General features: G+C 45.2%; 1 protein-coding gene across 1 annotated transcript in view; it reads right to left on the minus strand.

Moving 5' to 3' along the window:
• Positions 1 to 18,659, minus strand: part of BAZ1B (bromodomain adjacent to zinc finger domain, 1B) — a gene marked incomplete at its 5' end in the record, with an annotated part of 41,365 nt that extends 22,706 nt beyond the window's left edge. Inside the window, 8 exon segments of the mRNA XM_010024927.1 lie at positions 1,520 to 1,650; positions 2,720 to 2,858; positions 7,146 to 8,841; positions 10,396 to 10,593; positions 11,394 to 11,515; positions 15,224 to 15,422; positions 16,289 to 16,433; positions 18,543 to 18,659. Of these exon segments, the coding sequence (XP_010023229.1) occupies positions 1,520 to 1,650; positions 2,720 to 2,858; positions 7,146 to 8,841; positions 10,396 to 10,593; positions 11,394 to 11,515; positions 15,224 to 15,422; positions 16,289 to 16,433; positions 18,543 to 18,659 (2,747 nt within the window).
• Positions 18,660 to 19,146: the final 487 nt, after the last annotated feature.

The following is a 19,146-nucleotide window of genomic DNA, read 5'->3' on the forward strand; positions in this document are numbered from 1 at the left end:
CTGCAAGAGAAAAGCACAAACTCCAGTGGCTTCTCCTTCACCTTCCTCCCCAGCAAGCACTTGTGCTCTGCACAAACTAACCTACCTCCGGGGCAGGGTTCATCCCCAGCATCCCCGCACTTGGGAGGGAAAACTGATCCGGCATTAGCTCACGGTACATGCACTTACAGACATTAACAGAAAATTGTAACAGAATTTCAAAGAAATTACTGCATCTAGAAGCACACACATGAAATTCAGAAAAGCATTCCTGTTAATTTAAACACTCATTTCGTTTTAGCTATCCACTGACAAAATACTTTTAGAGCAGTTATAAACAACATGTATTTGTGTTTCCGAGCATCTTAGATAACAGACTGACATTAATTTTATCCTCTGCTTATTTAAGCCTTTGCTTGTGAAGTTTTAAAAGGAACATGCTGAAATCCTGCACAGTAGCTGGGTAAATACTGGGGCAGCAGGTGGGAAACAGAAGCAGGCTGGGGTACAGGGACAGAGCTGGTCCATAGTTGAAAAAGAGTTCACCTAAGAAATTACCCATCTAGGACCACTGAGTGGTATCACCTCCAGCTTGACAAGCCACAGGCAGCTAAGGAAGAATCTCCCTATAGGTTAGTCCTGATCCATTCTTCTGCAGATGTCTACCCTGCCCATGCCCAAAGCACTACTGCTGGAGCTCTGATATAACTCAGCGTAGCCCTCACATGCAGTGTCATTGCAGGTGGACTCGATGCCAGCTTATGATGCTTCAAAAGCAAGAAATGAGCAGGACACAAAGGACTGAAACTGCACTGTAGTCAAATTAGAGCATGCTCTTCTGTACCCAGAACTACTGCCACAGGAAAGTGTTGCTCCCCTCCCCACAGACTGATATTTGTGCATGCCCAAGCTCTGCCTGCGGGGCTCCACCACACAGGCTCCAGGCACAACTGCAGAAGGAGCAGCAGAACTTCAGCCCCCCGCTGCACCTCACCTGCACGCTCAGTATAAGGGGAACAGTAGGCTGAGAGGACATGTGCAAAGAGGGCTGTTTGCTCAAACGGTCTCCTTCAGCAAAGCTATAGCTACACAGGAGATACCTACAGCTTGATGCTATTTCATAGGTTAAACTGGGGATCTTCGCACTGGTGGGACGTTAGCACAGTGATGGATGCCCTCACTCTCTGCAACACACAACTGACCACTTGTCCAAGAAGTCTGGCACACTGCAACTCAGCAGGTTCAGGGTAAACAGGAAGGATTAGTCCACAACTGCTATCAACCACACTGCTTTTAAGAGAGGTGGTTGTATCCCATGGCCCTGATGTGGTACACTGTGGGCAGTCAAGACCTGCAGTAGCAGGAGAGAGATCATCATGAACAGGCTCTCCTGTGTGTAGGCTTCTAGGATTTAAAGAAGGCTTAAATCAGAGTATCCCCATGAAAACACTCAGACTAGACAGTTCTTTCACATCCACAAATCCATTCAGACAGTCCGACAGTAACAAAGGAAGCACTTACAGAGAGGCAGGGATCATACCTCCTGGGCTGTAGTCCTTCTTAAAATCTTCCTTTTTCTGATGGGGAAGGATGAACCTGTAGTCTATACTGTCATGTACCCAGCCCTTCTCAATGAACAAGCCGGGAACCTCATCGGAGAACAGCCAGTACCTGTAGGAAACACACATGTTAACAGGTCCTGTCTCCTCTCCTGGCTAGGTACATGCATCTGCTTTTATTGGCATAGAAAAGCACCTATGTCCTCGAGTCAAAGACTGGATGCATGTATACCTTTATATCAGCACAGCTGAGAAACATGAAATGCTTTCCTTAGAATCCATTTTAAGAGCATTCCTGTGCAACAAAAGTGAAAAACAAGATAACCATTTGGTTCTTGAGCAATCATAGAATCATAGGATAGTTCAGGTTGGAAAGGACCTTAAAGCTCATTCAGTTCCAACCCCTGCCCCAGGCAGGGACACCTTCCACTAGAGCAGGTTGCTCCAAGCCACTGTGTCCAACCTGCCATTGAACACTGCTAGGGATGGGGCAGCCACAGCTTCTCTGGGCACCCTGTGCCAGCACATCAGCACCCTCCCAGGGAAGAGCTTCTGCCTCAGAGCTCATCTCAATCTGCCCTCTGGCAGGTTAAAGCCATTCCCCTTGTCCTGTCCCTACATCCCTTGTCCAAAGCCCCTCTCCAGGATTCCTGGAGCCCCTTTAGGCACTGGAGCTGCTCTAAGGTGTCCCCTTCAGGAGCCTTCTCTTCTCCAGCTGCCCCAGCCCAGCTCTCTCAGCCTGGCTCCAGAGCAGAGCTGCTCCAGCCCTCGCAGCAGCTCCGTGGCCTCCTCTGGCCTCGCTCCAGCAGCTCCACGTCCCTCTTGTGCTGTTGCCCCAGAGCTGGATCAGGAGTGCAGGGGGGGTCTCCCCAGAGCACAGCAGAGGGGGAGAATCCTGCTTGTCACACCTGTTTTGATGCAAGCATGCAGAGCTCCACTGGCTAGTGGACCCTGACCTCCACAGGAAGCCCTCAACAAGCTGCTGGTGCAATCCAGATAGATATATATATACACACACACACACACACACACACACAAACTCTCTCATCTGCTTTCCTCCATGGTTCAAGACACAGGGAGTTCTCAACACCCTCCACACCAACTACTTCTTGGGGGCTCCTGTCTGATAAAGCTCCTTCCAGAGGGCAGAGCTAGCAGCTCTGGATCTTCTCCTATCCCACCTGTTGTGGTTGCGATCAGTGCCCACCGGGGTCCGGCGCATCACCAGCTTCGCTTTGGCAATCCCATCCTGGAACGTTTTCTCAGCTGCAGCTTTATGCTTCCGGATTCTTTCTTCCTCTGCTTCTTTCTCCATCCTCACTGTTGGAATTAGTACACAAAAGTATTAACTTTCTTCTATTGTATCCAGACATCAGTATTCTCTTTCATTTGACTACACCACAGGGGTAAACCCAATAAATTATTGGTGACTTTGGCCAATATTCTTTTAGCATAGCCACTCATTCTTCATCTTACTTTCCATCCACCATGCTAGAAAAAGAATCAAGAATTATTAATAAGGTATAAGGATTAACTGGGCTGATAAAAGTGGAAAGTCTGGATAAAAAGTGCTTGTTATTATTCCTCATTCTGTGTCAACAGTGGCATCCATTGCTGTGCAATCCCACGTAAGAAGAGGGCCAAAGATCTTTAGCCTCAGCACAAAGTACAATGAGAGCTGCCCAGAGCAGGAGTCCAAGCGCTGGGAGCAGTGTGGCCGTGACACAGAGGCCAGCGTGGCTCATGGATGTCTGCACTTCTACAGCCACAGCTACAGGGAATGCTGCGCCCACAACCTACTGGAACATCAGACCTGGCACAACAGGGGCCTCTTCCAGGCTCAGCTGCCTCACAAGAGCAACCACATTACAGCTCCTCACACCTCATGCTTTCCCATATATTCTATAACGTGAAGAAAATGAAAATAGAAACCTTGGGTTTCCCACTCATGACAATACTGGGATTTCAGAAGCTGTCAATATCCACAGCTGCTGACAAAAGAGAAGGGAAGAAAAAATATGAAGTGACCTAAATCCTGGCATCACAGGGTCCTGGGCAAAAGTCCTACAGACCAAAACATGTCCTTTCACGTCTCTAGGTAAGGAGCAAGCTTCTGCCAAGAGACAGAACATTAAGGTCAACAAGATTTACACCTCTCATGATGGTTCAAGAGCCTCTCTCCACTTCTGCCTGTTTCTGAAGAACAGACATACTTTCACCAGGACAAAAAGGAACAAAATATCCAGCTGAGTCACACTGGCTCTTCAGAGCCTGATTTCAGCCTGACAAAGACATCACCCCTTCATAATCTGTGCAAAAGGCTGGGGGCAACATTCCTGTGTCCTAAGAAAATGCAAATTAAAAAATTATAAGGAATGAAGAAATGAAGACTTTGGAGGTAAAAGCAAGTGTGTGGAGGTTGTACACTGGCTGCTGGCCCAGGGAGAAAGCCAACTTCTTGCTAGGACTTCTCCCAGGACTACTACCTATTCTTTCTCACACAGCCATTTTCTGTACCCAGACAGGTTTGGTAACAGTCGATCAGCAAATACCTGGTAAGTCTCTGAAGTCCTGCCACTGTCATCAATCCTGACTGATAAGAGGAGACACACTGAGAAACATACCCTTGCATCTGTTACACCAACTCCCTGTATCAGCTTTTATATCATAACATACCAACAATACACCAACTTACAGTAACGGCAGCATGGCAAAACCATCCTGTGAATCTGCACCTGCCAGACACAAGTAGCTGCACAACCCACATCACAGAATCCTGGAAGAGTTTGGGTTGAAGGGACCTTAAAGCTCTTCCAGTTCCACCCCCCTGCCACAGGCAGGGATACCTCCCACTAGAGCAGGTTGCTTCAAGCCCCATCTAACCTGTGCCACTGCTTCACCACTCTCATAGTATGTCTGTAAACATCAACTCCTCCCTAAACTTTATGACTGCTCCCCTACGTTGAAGTCCTGAAATCAGAATAAGTCACAACAGCCACTCTCACAATACCAAATGATTTGTGTCACCTAAACTCGAGTCTCACAAACCACATCATGAGATCCATACTACAGGAAGTACCATCCTCACCTTCCTCTAGGAGACAGAGGTGATAAAATTTCTCCAAGGATTTCTCCCCAGACACCTTCTCAAGACTTGCTTCTGTGCCAGATGCTCGCACAAGGGACACCTCCCTCCTCCTCAGAACTCTCCCCTCAAGAGCCAAGACTCCAACCAAAACAAGCCACACTGCCAGCAAACTCTTCCATGCTTACAACCTGGGACACCGTGGGCACTCATGAGTCAGGTATTTTTTCTATTTAAGCCAGTTGCAGCAGGTATCATCAAGTGCCAGAATGAAGAAGAGGCAAAGAAAGAACAGAGACTTACATTTACTTATATGCCAAAACTGCTTGATCAAAATGACACCAACTAGACACCAAACTAGAAGGTTCCTCCCTGCACCTCACTTTCAGTTGTGATGGGAAGCTACTCTCAGCTGGTACTTTCCTCTAGCAGGCTTCATTAGCTGCACAAGCTTCCAGCTTTGCTCTCCTCCAAGAGACTGCACAGGAGATATTGCTTCATGGAGTGATAAGGCAAAGAACAATTAGTGCTGCAGTAACACAGAAATGAAAGTGACTTGACTTTTAAATCAAAATCATACAGATACTGATCATGTTATTTCAACAGGAAGTTCTATTCAGACTTCTTTTGAAGTCAAGAAAGAACAAAAAAGGCCCATTTATGCTTTCTTACACTGGGTTCTTTTTTGAGCTGAGACTAGCGAGGTAGCAGTGGCCGCAGTCGTGATAGGTTTTAACTAGAAAGAGATTGGTGCTCCCTGTGTTACAGATGCTACCAAAGCAGTGGAAAAGAGACCTCCAAGATAGAGATCTCTATAGATGTAAAAGAGCAGCTGCTGACAAAACACCTATTGTGCATTGGTTCATATATATGTATTTGAATATTAAACCACTGCACAATAGGTGTTTTGTCAGCAACTCCTTTTACTTCCCCCAGAGACACTAACATTAAACCAAATGTAACTGAAGTGCTGTGAAAGGCAGTACTCTGAAAGCTCCCGCAGAGAGCCTGGGCGACAGCAGGAGCACCCTCATGCAGCTCTCACTGCAGTTACCCAGGAGTACTTTTCACGTCCTGAAGCCACAGCACCCCCAGGCCTGAAGTCCTGACCCTGCAGGCCTAACTGGTGCCCATCAACACTAACCACCACGGCTGTTACTCCAAGGGTACCTCTGCGCCTGAAGCAACTGCTTAATGGGTAAAAGCAGCCCAGGATGCCTGAAATGTTGGGTTTTGTTATGTGGAAAGGAAGCAACATGAATTCAAACCCTAATGAAAGACTTAATCCTTCCTTCCCTGCCAGAGGGACAGTTTTCCTTGTGGAGTGAAGGAATGAACTGAATGAACAATTCATTAAACTTCCTCAGCATGCAAGTCAAATGATTCTTATCTCTATCAATGTAATCTTGCTTTTCTTCATATATAACTAGCACAAAGTATCAAGTGAGAGCTACGGGAAGTATCCCAAGGAGTAGTGTCCAAACTGTATTAAGTTTTGCAGTAAAATCTTATCATGATCTTGAACTTGTGATCAAGCAACTGGAACCCTACAAAAACTGGGGCCAAGGCCCTTCAGCCACAGGCTGTGGCTCTTTGGTATTTTGTTTTTCTGGAGAAGCAGGACAGCACCCCAGATCTTCAGCAGTTTATTGGCACTTCTGAGACTCACAGTTCTTAGAAGAAGGTCTGAAAAAAATCTATTCACTGCCAGTGTGAGGCCAATGCCCCTCCTTAGGAGCCTCAGGGTATTACATGCTATTCACCTGTTCCTGGTCTCAAGAACAGACACTCCCAGATCTCAGCCAAGGCACAGAAATCATGTTCCATGTGGGATTGTTTCAGAAGGGAATTAACAACCTAGATGAGCTATGCTGGCCAGTACCCACATCTGCAAACCCTGACATGTAATTCCAGAGTACTCTGCTCTGCATACTCCATTGTAGCAAAATGCACTACTTCCCCAGAGGCATACAGAGTCTGGTACTGAAGCTTGTGATTTAGAGAGGTCTGAGTGGACAGTTCATCTAACTCCATAATTATTTAAAGTGAGAAACTGTAGACTGAAATGTATTGCCCAAGTCCTTATCTGGGAGGTGGGCTGCTAGCACCAGCTTGACAATGTGCATGGTAGCATGACCAGCAGCAGCTGCAGGAAATAGGTTTTAGACAGGAAGTTTCCCCTCTGTACATAAAAGCCAGAAGCTGTTTGGATGTAGACCAATACTTACTGTTGTTGTTTTCTGTCCCCAAAACAGATGTTCTGTTCTCCAACCCTCCTGGGCCTGACAGAATTAGAAAGGTACTGAACAATGCTCACAGATAACAATCTAGAAGCAGTTACTGCTTTTTGTGACCACTCCAGATTCTGAGCTGCCAGAGGAACCACAGCAGCTGAATCACGCTTCTCCAGTGAGGAAACCCCTTAAAACCAGGTAATGCTTTTGAGAACAGGCTGTCCATTTTGCCATTAACTTATTCACCTCTACTCCACAAGTGCTCTACTCTCCTGGTATTTTTCTTACCTCTCATTTGTATTTCTTGTTGCTCCCTCTCTTTCTTGGCTTGGATGGCAAGAAGGCGCCTGCTCTTCACAGCACTGATCATGTCATCAGCTTCTATTTCTACTCGGTGCTCTATTTTCATCATCTCGTTTTTTTTCTTTTCATTTCTTCCCATCATATTCTCATCTTTCCCATTCTCCTTGTTCTTGGCCACCATTTCTTTTCGCTTCTGTTTTTCTGCTCTCTTTTTGTCATTCTCTTCCTTCAGGATAGCGAGGCGCTCCTTCCACAGCTCAGCCGATGTCTGCTGCTTGGCCTCCACGTGGTCCTGCACCGAGTACGTCATTAGAATCCGGTGGCACAGGGCTCCAAGTATCTGCAATTTCTCTTCAGGAGTCAACTCAAAGAACTCAGATGTCTCCAGTTTTTCCAGAAACTCATCCTGTACTTCATTATCCTCAAAAGCTGCTGAATCCTTGCTTTCATCTATGTTATCCGAGACCTCACTTTCCTCTTGCACATCTGACTTGCGCAGGCACAGGCGAACCAACTCGGAAGCAGAGTGCAAAGTCAGCGGTATTTCAGAAAGCTTCATTCCCAGCTCAGCATAATCTTCAGCAATTTCATCCTGCAGCAGGGTCTGCAGGAGAATGACCAGTACTCGGTTCAAATACAGGAAGCCTCCCTTTTCTGCGCAAAGTGCTTCCATCAGGGAAACTGCTGTAATGGGATATTGAGCATCTGGCATCAATAACCCTGAGTAACAGCTCAGGAACTCCACTACCATGGCAACATCCCCAAAGAGTGTATTAGGAAGTCCTTCTGGAGTATCAACCAGTTTAAAAGTAGGCAAGCTCTTCCCTTTCAGATCTTGGTCCTCGTATCTTTTCTGTTTTTCCAGTTTTTCCTTCATCTCCTTCTCCTTTCTCTCCTTTGCTCTCTCCTTCAGTTTCTCTTTCAGCTTCTCCCTTTTCTTCTTCATGTATTCCTTCCGCTGCTCCTCAGTCATGGTGGCCCATTTCTTCCTGTGCTCTAGAAGCTCATAGCGTTTCTGTACTAAGCCCCGCAAATCCTCAGGGAGACGGGCGCGATCCTCATTGGAGAGTAACCGAGCTGTTTTGGAGATGATGCAGGAAAGAGCACTTTTTTTGTCTTCCCGGTCTTTGTTTTCTTTGTAATAGGCAATGAGATGAAGTGCTGCAGGAGGCAGATGTTTCTGGGGCTTGCTGGAAGATCTAGGGGTGCCTCCTGAATTCCTGGGAGCCCTGGACACCTTAGGGGTACCTTTAGCCATATCCAGTAGTGTCATTTGTTTCATTTTCATCTTAGGGGTCTTCAAGCCTTTCCTCGGAGACTTTGATTTCCCTGATGACTTCTGCCCGTTCAGAACCCTTTTGCCTCTTTGCTTTTTGTCCAAGGATTTGTTGCTGCCCTTTCCCAATCGGCTCCTCTTTGGAATGTGAAAGTTAGAACCAAGTTTAGCAGGTGACACGATTTTCATCACCTCTTCCAGCTCCTCTTTAGGACATTTTGAATTCTTGGAGTTTTTCACCTTCAGTGGAGAGCCAATAATAGATTTCTCCAAATGCACGTGGCACCACAGAGTAGGGCTCAGTGGCTGGCCCAGGGATGACCCATCAGCTTTGGACTTCTTAGAAGGCTTTCTGTCAGGTGATCGAGAGCTCTTCCTCTTGGTTGAGGGGTTGAGAGTCATATACTAAAATCAAAGAAAGAATTCATTTATATTAACATGTAAAGGTAACTAAAGGTTGACACTGTTTTTGCCTATTATTACTTTTATGTACTTTTCCCATGAACAAGGGGTACTCAGTACATGAAGGGTAAGAGGCTTCTGCAATAGCCTTCAATATTCTGCAATGCAGTCGCTACGCTGGTTTTGGAGTCCTCAGCTCATTCCAGAAAGTTCACATTTAAATTTACAAACTGAAATACTCCCAAGAGTTTTTAAACGTTCCCAACTTCATTACAAAAAACCTGAACAAGTTGGGGCAGGGGGGAGGGTTTGCCTGGAAAATGCTGACTTTCATTGTGAAAACAAGTCCTCTGCTGAAAAAAAAACGCACAGTGTTCAGCCCCGGATCCCACCCTGCTCACTGCCTGGAGGAAAACCAAAGGAGCATTTATGGGTGACAGGGCTTCAGAGGCTGGTTTCTGAATTGCCTGAAAGCACCTGGAAGGAAGGAGCGCCAGGATTTGGTTCTGAGGAAGGATTCTATTCTGAAGCAATGCAACTGAACAGTGACTGGTTTTAAGCTGCTGAAACTACCTACCTGACAGAGCACTTTTAGCACAGAGCAGTTTAACCCAGAGTCAAGGAGAGACTGATTTCAGAACTCTCTCAGCATCTCAATTTCAGTTTCAGGATGCACCCAGAATACTAATACATTTCAAAAGGTGAAAAATAAAATACAAGCACATAACCTTTACGTGCTAAAAACCTGAGATTCCTTAGCAATAAAAACCCTCCAGAGTAATGAGCACAGCAAAAGGCACAAACATCTAAGCAGCAATTATTTCAGACCAGACATACACAAATGTGATCAAGTTATGACTGCCACAGGAATATTCATATTTCCTGACTCAAGGATGTTCACTCTTGAAGGCTTTTGTTTAAGAGCCCTCATTAGCCACTAGAGAAGTTTTAACTGAAGATTGCACAGTCACCAAATCCAGCGTCTGCATTAACTTCATTCTACAAAAATTGTTTTGAATTCTTTGCTAAGGGGAGTTACCTCAGCCAAGAGCATCCAGTATCAATATGAATCATGATAATGATAAATTGACAAATATTAGACCTAAAACTTATACTGTATATCTGCAAGGTATAACTGTCACTTATACAAAGTTACTTTGGCAGATAATTCTGGATTAGTGAATTCTTCAGCCTCTCCTCAAAGTGAAAAAACTCAGCATAAAAATCAATCTCTATGCCAAGTGGGAAACCTGCTACAGAAAGCACCAGCCCTGAACATAAAGCAAAGGATTTCTGTAAGTCAAACTGAAGGCATTACAGTTCATTCAATCATAGAATCCCAGACTGGTTTGGACTGGAAAGGACCTAAAAGCTCACCCTGTTCCAATCCCTTCCCAGGGGCAGGGCCCCCTTCCACTAGAGCAGGTTGCTCCAAGCCCCTGTGTCCAACCTGGCCTTGAACACTGCCAGGGATGGGGCAGCCACGGTCTCCGCCAAGACTGTCTAACAGTGGAGAAAGGGCGAGAAGGCAAAGGAGGTGCTTTTAGGAAATCTTACCTTATGTGGGTCAAGCAAGAAGTCACTAAATTTACTGGGGAGAGCATATTTCTTCACTAACTCATCCTCCACGACCCACGGGGCATTCTCACACGTGCCGGCCCGGAGCGCATTATGGCGGATGAAGTACCTCAGGATCTCCTTGTTGGGAGGACGCTCCGTGCGGACTAAACTATCTGCTGGTACGTTGCTGATGATCTTGGAGATAAGAGACAGACTGTTAACACTTAACTTCTAACCACATTATAAACACGTATCACGTGGCTAAAAGGAGGTAGGATGACTGTACTACTTCATGGCCACAAACTCTTCACTCCTTAAAGCTCTCTTGTGAAGGCTCAAACCAAAGAGAACTTGCAGAACTGACATGCACAACAAAGACTGGTAGGAGATTCAGTTAACCAAAAAAGTAAAAAGTACTAGTTTATGTTGCAGATTTCTTGCCAAAGCTTTACCTCTGACCTTCCTCTGGCTTGTGTTTGCTACTAACTTAAAAGATTTTACATGTTAATGTTCATTTCGTTTTCTTTTCCTGACACCAGAGGTGCAAGTGGTGCTGTGCTCTGTGAGGGGTGCTGTGCTGTGAGGGGTGCTCATTAAATTGAGGTCAGCTCTGCCTCCCCTGTCAAATTAGCAAGAAGATGACAAAAAGCACCCAGCAGTGCTGAAGCTACCCAGAGCTTCCCAGAGCACAGCTACCTATGACTCTCAGAGGTGCCGAGTTAGAACAAGAGCAGCCACTGGTGCTCACAATTTAACTAGTCTGACCAAATTTCATTACCTGCCTGACTGGAGATTATCCAGTTAACAGCAGCCCCTCTAAAGCTATGGCAGCACCATGACTCAGTGTGTGGTACTGGGGAATTGTCAGGTGTCACCATGCACAAAACCCGATCACATGTAGAAACAGCCAATAGTCTGTTACTGTATAGACACACTGACAGTGATTAATCAGACTTGCATATTCGTAATAGAAATGATACAAATGGACAACTCACCTTATCTTCATTTTTCAGCTTGACATCATATTTGTGTGGAAGGAATTTAGGTGGAACCCACTTTCTTTCTTCCTTCTTCAAAGAAGTGGGAAGCTTTCGAGGAGACCTACGTGCTCGATCATCTGGTAAAGCAAAGTCAGAGATTCAGTGTCTCAGTATTGGAGTTTTTACTCCAATAAATAAAATAAAAATAATCAAAGAACCCAGAGCATCACGAGACCGGGCACCTCACCCCTCACTGTATACCCAGTGTTTGGTTAAACTAGAATGACATGAGAAAAATCTCAAATCGGGTTTTAGAATCTGAGAATGGTTTGTGTTGGAAGGGACCATAAAGCTCATCAGGTTCCAACCCCTGCCCCAGGCAGGGACACCTTCCACTAGAGCAGGTTGCTCCAAGACCCTGTGTCCAACCTGGCCTTGAACACTGCCAGGGATGGGGCAGCCACAGCTTCTCTGGGCACCCTGTGCCAGCGCCTCAGCACCCTCACAGGGAAGAGCCTCTGCCTCAGAGCTCATCTCAGTCTCTCCTCAGATTTTATAAATTTGAGGTTTTAGAAGCATCCTGAAGATGCAGGCTGGGCCTAGAGCCCCTAAAGAACTCTGAAGGAAGAGGTAAAACCTATCTTCAAGGAGTACAAAGGACCATTTGGAGTATTTAAACCCAGCTGGTAAGCCGTAAGTACCTATGTGAAGGGAGAAAACGTCTGTAAAATTCATGAAGGGGAGAGAGGTTTCATAAGCTAACCATGAACCTGCCCAGAGAGCTCCTGCTGAGCCCTACCTGCCTCTGCCACGCCATACTGGAAATGACTCTACTGCAGGAATTACTGGCTCTGAATTAAAGTAACTTTTAAAAGCATGTAACCTCGGTGGCCATGAAATAAGAATACTTAAACAACCAGTCTCTTTATTCTCAAGAGAGATGTAACTGAAGGACATCATCTTGCCAGCTGGTGTCGAGTCTATTATTTCTATATCCAGGTTATTATATTGCAAATGTTAATGATTTCAGACAAAGACCAAGCTTACTGAAGGAAGCAATCCCCAATGTTTTTCTGTTTGTGGCTGTGACTCAAAGAGGACACTAAAGCAAGCATGCGAGATGAGAACAATTATCTACTAAGTATATGCTGAATATAAGTAGATGCTAGACCTAAGCCAGGCTTGAAAATAAATAAATAATGTGCCACATTCTAGGCCCTATAGCATTTATAGCTTACATGGTATGAAACCAAGTTCTGCCCCCTGCCTTCCAGAATCAGTAACCTCAGTTAAGAAACAGATCACAGATGTTACATAAATGTGCAGCTACCTCCCCCATTAGTGTTGCATTTCAGATAATGCAAAGTGGAATTCTCCGAGCACCACTCCTTATGGAAGTTTTCCCACTCATTATAGAAGTTTTTCTTTAAGGTATTCTCACACACCCCCCCCCCCCTTCTAACAGTGACATTACACATGAAAGGAGACTCATCCTCCCGTCACAAGTCAGGCTGAGCAGTAACTTTTGCCTGATTTGGTTCCCCATTTGTATTAAAAAATCTTGGTAAATTCACAAATACTGAATGGTATTTTTCTGCTCAACGGCACAATGGAAGTTGCATAAAGGGCACTCAAAGCTCTGTGAAAGGCCTGCTTTCAGAGAACTGCCTCCACATCTCCTAAGTGCCTGAATCTGATCTTCACTGGATGCACGTATCACACATAAGCAAGTTCCTGCACAGGCCTGTGAGTGACCTCTCCTGAGATTTAATTTATAGATTCTAGAAACATGGGTGACTACATCAAACCCCACCAAATAGCACCTGGATACTCAGAGGTGGGGAAGAAGAAACCATTGTACGTACGTCTCTGAAGTTATTTATCTGCTGTTGAACTGCACTGCAATAAAACTTAGTCACTACACTACTGGAACCTCAGAGAGCATCCATGTGCTGGGGTTTCCTATCTTCCACTTACTCAGGATTTTTCCAAAGCCGCATTAGCTCCAACTACAGATCAAGCTGCAGAACCTGCCTTCAGTAGTTCATTTCTGCTCATTTCCCAGAGTTCACTCCCTAAGCAACTGAAAATACAAAGCCACTTCAGACTGCACATATGATGTAATGAAGCTGGTACAAAGCCTTATTTTGGGCTTCTGAAGCACAGCAGACTCCTAACCAGAATCAAGAGCTGAAGCTTGCTCTGCTCCTTCCTTCTCCTCCCACCAAGCCAGCCAGTTTGACACCAGTGGTGGCAGAAATGCTGAGGGCAGCTCTGCCCCACTGCATGTGCACAGGAGGACACAGCTCCCACACAGAGCCTGTGTAGCTCACTCTTGCGTGGTGACCTCGACCCGTATGACCAGTGGTCACTGCTTTTACTGACCATGCGATGACCTTTCTGGCATCCCTGATCTGAAAACATTGAGGTCATCTTTTATGGCAAGGGCAGGACAGTCCCAGTTTACAGACATGACTAAACACACAGGTCAGATCATCAGCTGAGCCAGAGGCTGCAAACACCACAGGAGTCCCCAACCCTGTGGGATTCTTTCCATCTCCCAGCACTCCAATAGCACTGACAGCAAGAGCCCAGCTGAACACAGCTCCTCACAACGGGCACACCAAGGGACAAAATATCATGGTAGACTTAACTCCCAAGCCCCAAAATGCTGCTGCAAATTTGGTCAACAATCGTTTTTAGAGTAAAAGGTACTTCCCAGGCCCTTCATGAGGTAGTATGAGAGAACAGCCCAGATTACCACACACACACTCCTCCAAGCCCTACTGCTGTTTCAGAGGGTAAGACAACATTGTTTCTGCAACGTCTGTTTTTCCCCTTCCTGGTTATACAGAGCACTGCAATGAAATCAGAACAGCTCAGAACTTCCAGTACCCACCAGCAACAGCTGGCAATTATTAAGCTTGGTACTAGAGCTTGGGAGAACTTGTTTTCCACTCCTGACTTTGCTAGGAGCTTACTGGGCTATTTCCAAGTTTCCCTTTCTCCATATCAGCGGAAGTTACGTGCACCTCCCCCAGATGCAGAAGCACCTATTGACAAATGTAAATGGTTTATTACACTCAGGTAATAAACGCATCAAAAGGACTGCAACCTGTTATAAGGCAGTTTTTGAAATGTCTTCTAAAGAATCTTATTATTCCATTTCTAAAAAGTTACACAGGACATGAAACTTGACTTTTCCTCTCCTCTCTCAACAGTAGCGTCTCAGAGTTAAGAAAAGCCTTAGAGATCCAGTGCTTGGACATCCAGTGTTTCCGCAGCAGGGAGGAACAGGTATGAAAGAGGGGGTCGATGTTTCAAAACATGCTTTATTTTGAACCCTTAGGAAAAAAATTCATGTAGAAAAATGCAGATTTTTTGTCTCAGTAGTTGAAAACTGGAAAGGGGGTAAACCAAAAGAAAAAACACTTTTTTTTTTTTGTCAGCTGGGGACATGAAAGGCAATTAGAGCTTGTCTCTGCAGAACAACAGGCTTCCAAACTGGAGAGTGTTTGTTCCCACAATGATCGTCATAGAATCACAGACTGGTTTGGGTTGGAAGGGACCTTAAAGACCACCTAGTTCCCCAACTAGATCACCACCCTCACACAGATTTCAGTATACACCCTGGAATGACAGCACATTTTCTGCTTTAAACCAGCTGAGAGCCAACAGCACTGATGCCACCAAAGCTGCACCACCATAAATGACAATCACAGTGTTTCGACACATGACACTGCTTAAACATCACAGACAACGTTCACAGCCCAGGCCCAGGCCATGCATAAGTTCAAATACTCACTTCCAGGTGCTACCTACTGGCAGGCTATCTTACTACTTACTCATACTTTCCCTCCTGTTGTCATCCTCCTTCAGGATAGCTTCCTTCTGGTTGTCCTGTGCCGCCTGGCTGGAGTTTTCCTTGTCACTGGATGGGGAATCACAGGCTCCATCAGATTTCTTTTCTGAGGCCTCTTCATCAACCTTCTCCAGGGGATGTATTTTCACAACTTTCACAGGCAGCATTTTCTCCTTACCAACCTGCAAGGCAAAAGTGATTAAAACTGAACCTAAGCAAAACACACGAACTAATGAGCTTTAAACACTCCACGGAAGGAAACAAGCAGCTAGGACCATCATTTGGCAAAACCCCTAACTGCCATCCTCCCTGAGCGGACCTCATGATCCCTGTCATGAAGCAATTACAGGATTTCTTTCTGCTACTCCTACCTGGAAGTTCTATACAAATTGTTACGAAAGAGAGAACTGCCAACCCTCAAGTTCTTCCAGTGTTTAATGATGTTACTTTCTCAGCCTGTGGGAAGAGCACGTGCACGGTGCAAGCTTGCTCTCAGCAGCCCCAGTTGAGAGTATGTTCCAGGTGGACAGCCAACACTTTATACCTTTCCCTTATTTTTAACAGGTTTGAGTTTTCCCCATCATTCCCAGTTTTGGAGGGAATTTTCTAACTGTTAGGGCATAGAGACATGCAAGCAGTTGACTTCAAGCTACATTACTTTAGGACTATTACTCCTTCTGGGAACACGTTAGAGAAGATTATGGCAGATGATAATTTTTAACTTCTAATTATGTATTTATATACATTTAAACATGTACAAAGACCACCACACATTTAAGCAGTATAATAAACATATCTCTATTTCCCTACACACACACATGGATCAGTCATTTTCTTCTTGCCATCAGTATGGGTCATCTACTTGCTTCTGCTTATAGAACCATTATGCATTGGAAAGCAGGTGCTGTCACAGGGATTCTACGGAAAAGAAACTCTCACCATCTTTCTGATGATGTGACTAACACATCCTTCCCATCTCCTGCCTTTAGATATCCAAAAGGAGCTCTGTGCAAAAAAGCATGGGATAAAATAGAAAACAGATCCTTACCTCAAAGTCACACTCTTCTCCCACTGCAAATTTGGTCATGATCTCCAGCCAAGCAGCATCCACCAACTTCTCCAAAGATACAGTGTTGTGGTGGACTATTTCAAGTACCAGTTTCTCATACCAGATGGGGAACTCCTCCTTCAAGCTGAGCAAGCACAGAAGTTTTCATTATTCCAGGAAAAAAAGCCAAACTGCAGAGTCACCTCCCATTTCGCAATCCGGGAACACTAACAGCCAGGACAATGTTGGAGGCAGATGCCACATTAGCATGCAAACATCCGCGGGCTTTTGCTGCCCTCCCCCAGCACCTCCCCACGGCATTAACTGGCATAACAATACGAATTGCACTCCTCTTCCCAGAAGGCACACTAAAGTGTCCTGGAAGAGCAGGGCTAGTGGTGAACTCCTTCCTGCTGGTCACTAACTGCCTTTCTACCACATGTTAAAGATACACCAAGATCCTGTCACGTTTCTGGGGCTTGGTACTTTAAGATTTTTGCTTCCAACCAACACCACCACGATGCTGATGAAGATCTGGCATTTCTTTCTTCCCAAACAGACTGCTAACTGAGGGAAGAAATAGAGTAGAGGCAGGTTAACACAGTCCAATTGTCCTTCCAGAGAAAAATATTTCCTGTGTTTCACCACATCATGATCTTCAAATGTTTTCACTCATAGAAGAGAAAGGACTGCTACAAATTTACTTGACTGATTTGCTTTCTAGAAGACTAAGTCCCTTTGCTGACAGGAGACTACAAAATCCATTGCATAAAGCTTTCCGGCTAAAAAGTCAAGCCCATTTCAAGTTAGTTTAAGAAGGAACAAAATACTCCATTTTTCCAAAGCCCTTCTAGCTTCCCAGCCTCCGGGATGCTGGGCTGACAATCCCCAGCTGTATCTGCTGTTCTACAACTGCCACCAGAAAATTTATCCCTTTATCAAACTGCTAAATGAACTTTTTTTTAATTCAGACTAGTATGAGGTATTCAGCAGCCAACAAACTGCCTGGGAAGCTTTTCATCCCATTTCAAAGGGACAAAGGCAAAAATCTCATTCCACAGCCTTTTCCCTCTCCACATTTAGAGAGACTATAGCTAAAATTGCTATTGAGAATCTTCCATTTATCTTTCATTTACATTTCTTCATGCTTTCAGAAATGGCCAACCACTCCACCACTGTTAACCAAAACTGACACCAGACCAGTAGGTTTGGTCTCAGGATTTAGGGAGCTAGCTCTGCAGCCTCCTCCAGAAGAAGGCGAGGGATGATGACAGTAGGACTTCAACCCTCATGGGAATTAGGACTATTAGCAAACAGGTTTCTTATTTGTTGCCTTTAAGGATGTGATTAACCTCAAACGATGGGACATTTCTCCTCAGCCTAAGGCTAAGGCTAATGAGTAGACTCTTCAAAGAGAGGCAGTAGAACATTTTCTCCTTAGGCAGTACCACTGACCATCTTCCCAGTCTAAATCCAGGGAAAAGCAGTTACAGAAGCCCAAGTTATCAGTTCACAGACTAGAGAAACACACTGTTTGTTTGGCATCATTCCTACAACTTGGTGATCACAAAGCAAGTTACAGACATTGTTTGAGCCAAGGCCTTGCACCTTGACAGAAAATCCACTTCTATGGCATGAGTGACACTAGATCTCAACCAGGGCTTCAGGGCTGGTGCTGTGTGCTAGAGGGGAAGGTCAGGGCCATGGCAGCAGAGGAACACTGGTGATCTGAACAGAGCACTGACTTCTGCTGGATTTCCTTTGTTCTTTCTGGTTTCAAGTGGAGCAGATCCCCAAAAGATCACCCCAAAATGTTTTTTTTAATTTAGTACAACAGTTGATTCCAATGCAGATCTGGAGAACCCAATTATAGCTGTGGCCCTGGCTAATGTAACACCTGAACAGCCTCTTTTTACTGGATTTTTACTTTAGCTCCTTCAAGATTTTGGGGTTTTTTTCCCCTCTGAAAAATTCCCATTACTTGAGGGACTTTAAAATATGCCAAGCACCACATGCTGAACTATTTTCGTTTAGTAATACCACAACATAGCACTAAATAAGAACATTACTCAACGGCATTAGCGATGGCATCGAAATTGGACTTGATTTGCTTTCACCTCCAGAATCTACTTACAGCCAGCAAAAAGCTACTTACCTCACCTCCTAAGTCAGCAATCACGTATCAATCCCAAGCCCACTATTCTGCCCCAGTGCCAGAAGACAGACACATACCAATGTCTTTTTTGGTACTTACAGCTCAGCAACTTCCTGCTCCTCCTCCCAAGCCTCTTTGTGTGTCAGCTGGCTGCTTCCTGTGCTCTTGCACGTCCATATGCGTTCACTGTACCTCTCCAAACGTGCTTCATACTCTCTGTAGAAGTGGCAGCTCAGGAAAACAGGATTTATGCAGTGGAGAGCACAATTACAGCAGCACAAGAAAACTGAATTCCATTAAACCCTTACTATTGACTGCTCCAAGGCTGAGGATTGCTGTTGTACAGTTTGACCCTGTGTCTACCACAGAGAACCTGTTTACATCAGAGAGGTTTTCAGACCAGGAAGCCCTGGAGCTCTCTGCAGCTGAAATGCCCATCCTGTTCAGCACAGCATACAGAAGGTACCACACCACCATCACTTCAGCTGAACTGCACAAGAGGAACACGTATGCCTGAATGTCCTGTGGCATTGCTAAGTTACTTTTCAGCTTTTCCAGGCTAATTGATGGGAAAAAGCACGAACAATATCACAGGCACGTGCAGGAGTCATGGCAGGGATTGCTGCTAAATGCCTGACAATAACAGTTAGGAAACTACTAGTACTAATGCCTGAGGGCGATGTTACAAAGGCTAGATGTAAGC

The sequence above is a fragment of the Nestor notabilis genome, unplaced genomic scaffold (genome assembly GCF_000696875.1).
Source record: "Nestor notabilis isolate BGI_N333 unplaced genomic scaffold, ASM69687v1 scaffold14332, whole genome shotgun sequence".
In the NCBI taxonomy this organism is placed as follows: domain Eukaryota; kingdom Metazoa; phylum Chordata; class Aves; order Psittaciformes; family Psittacidae; genus Nestor; species Nestor notabilis.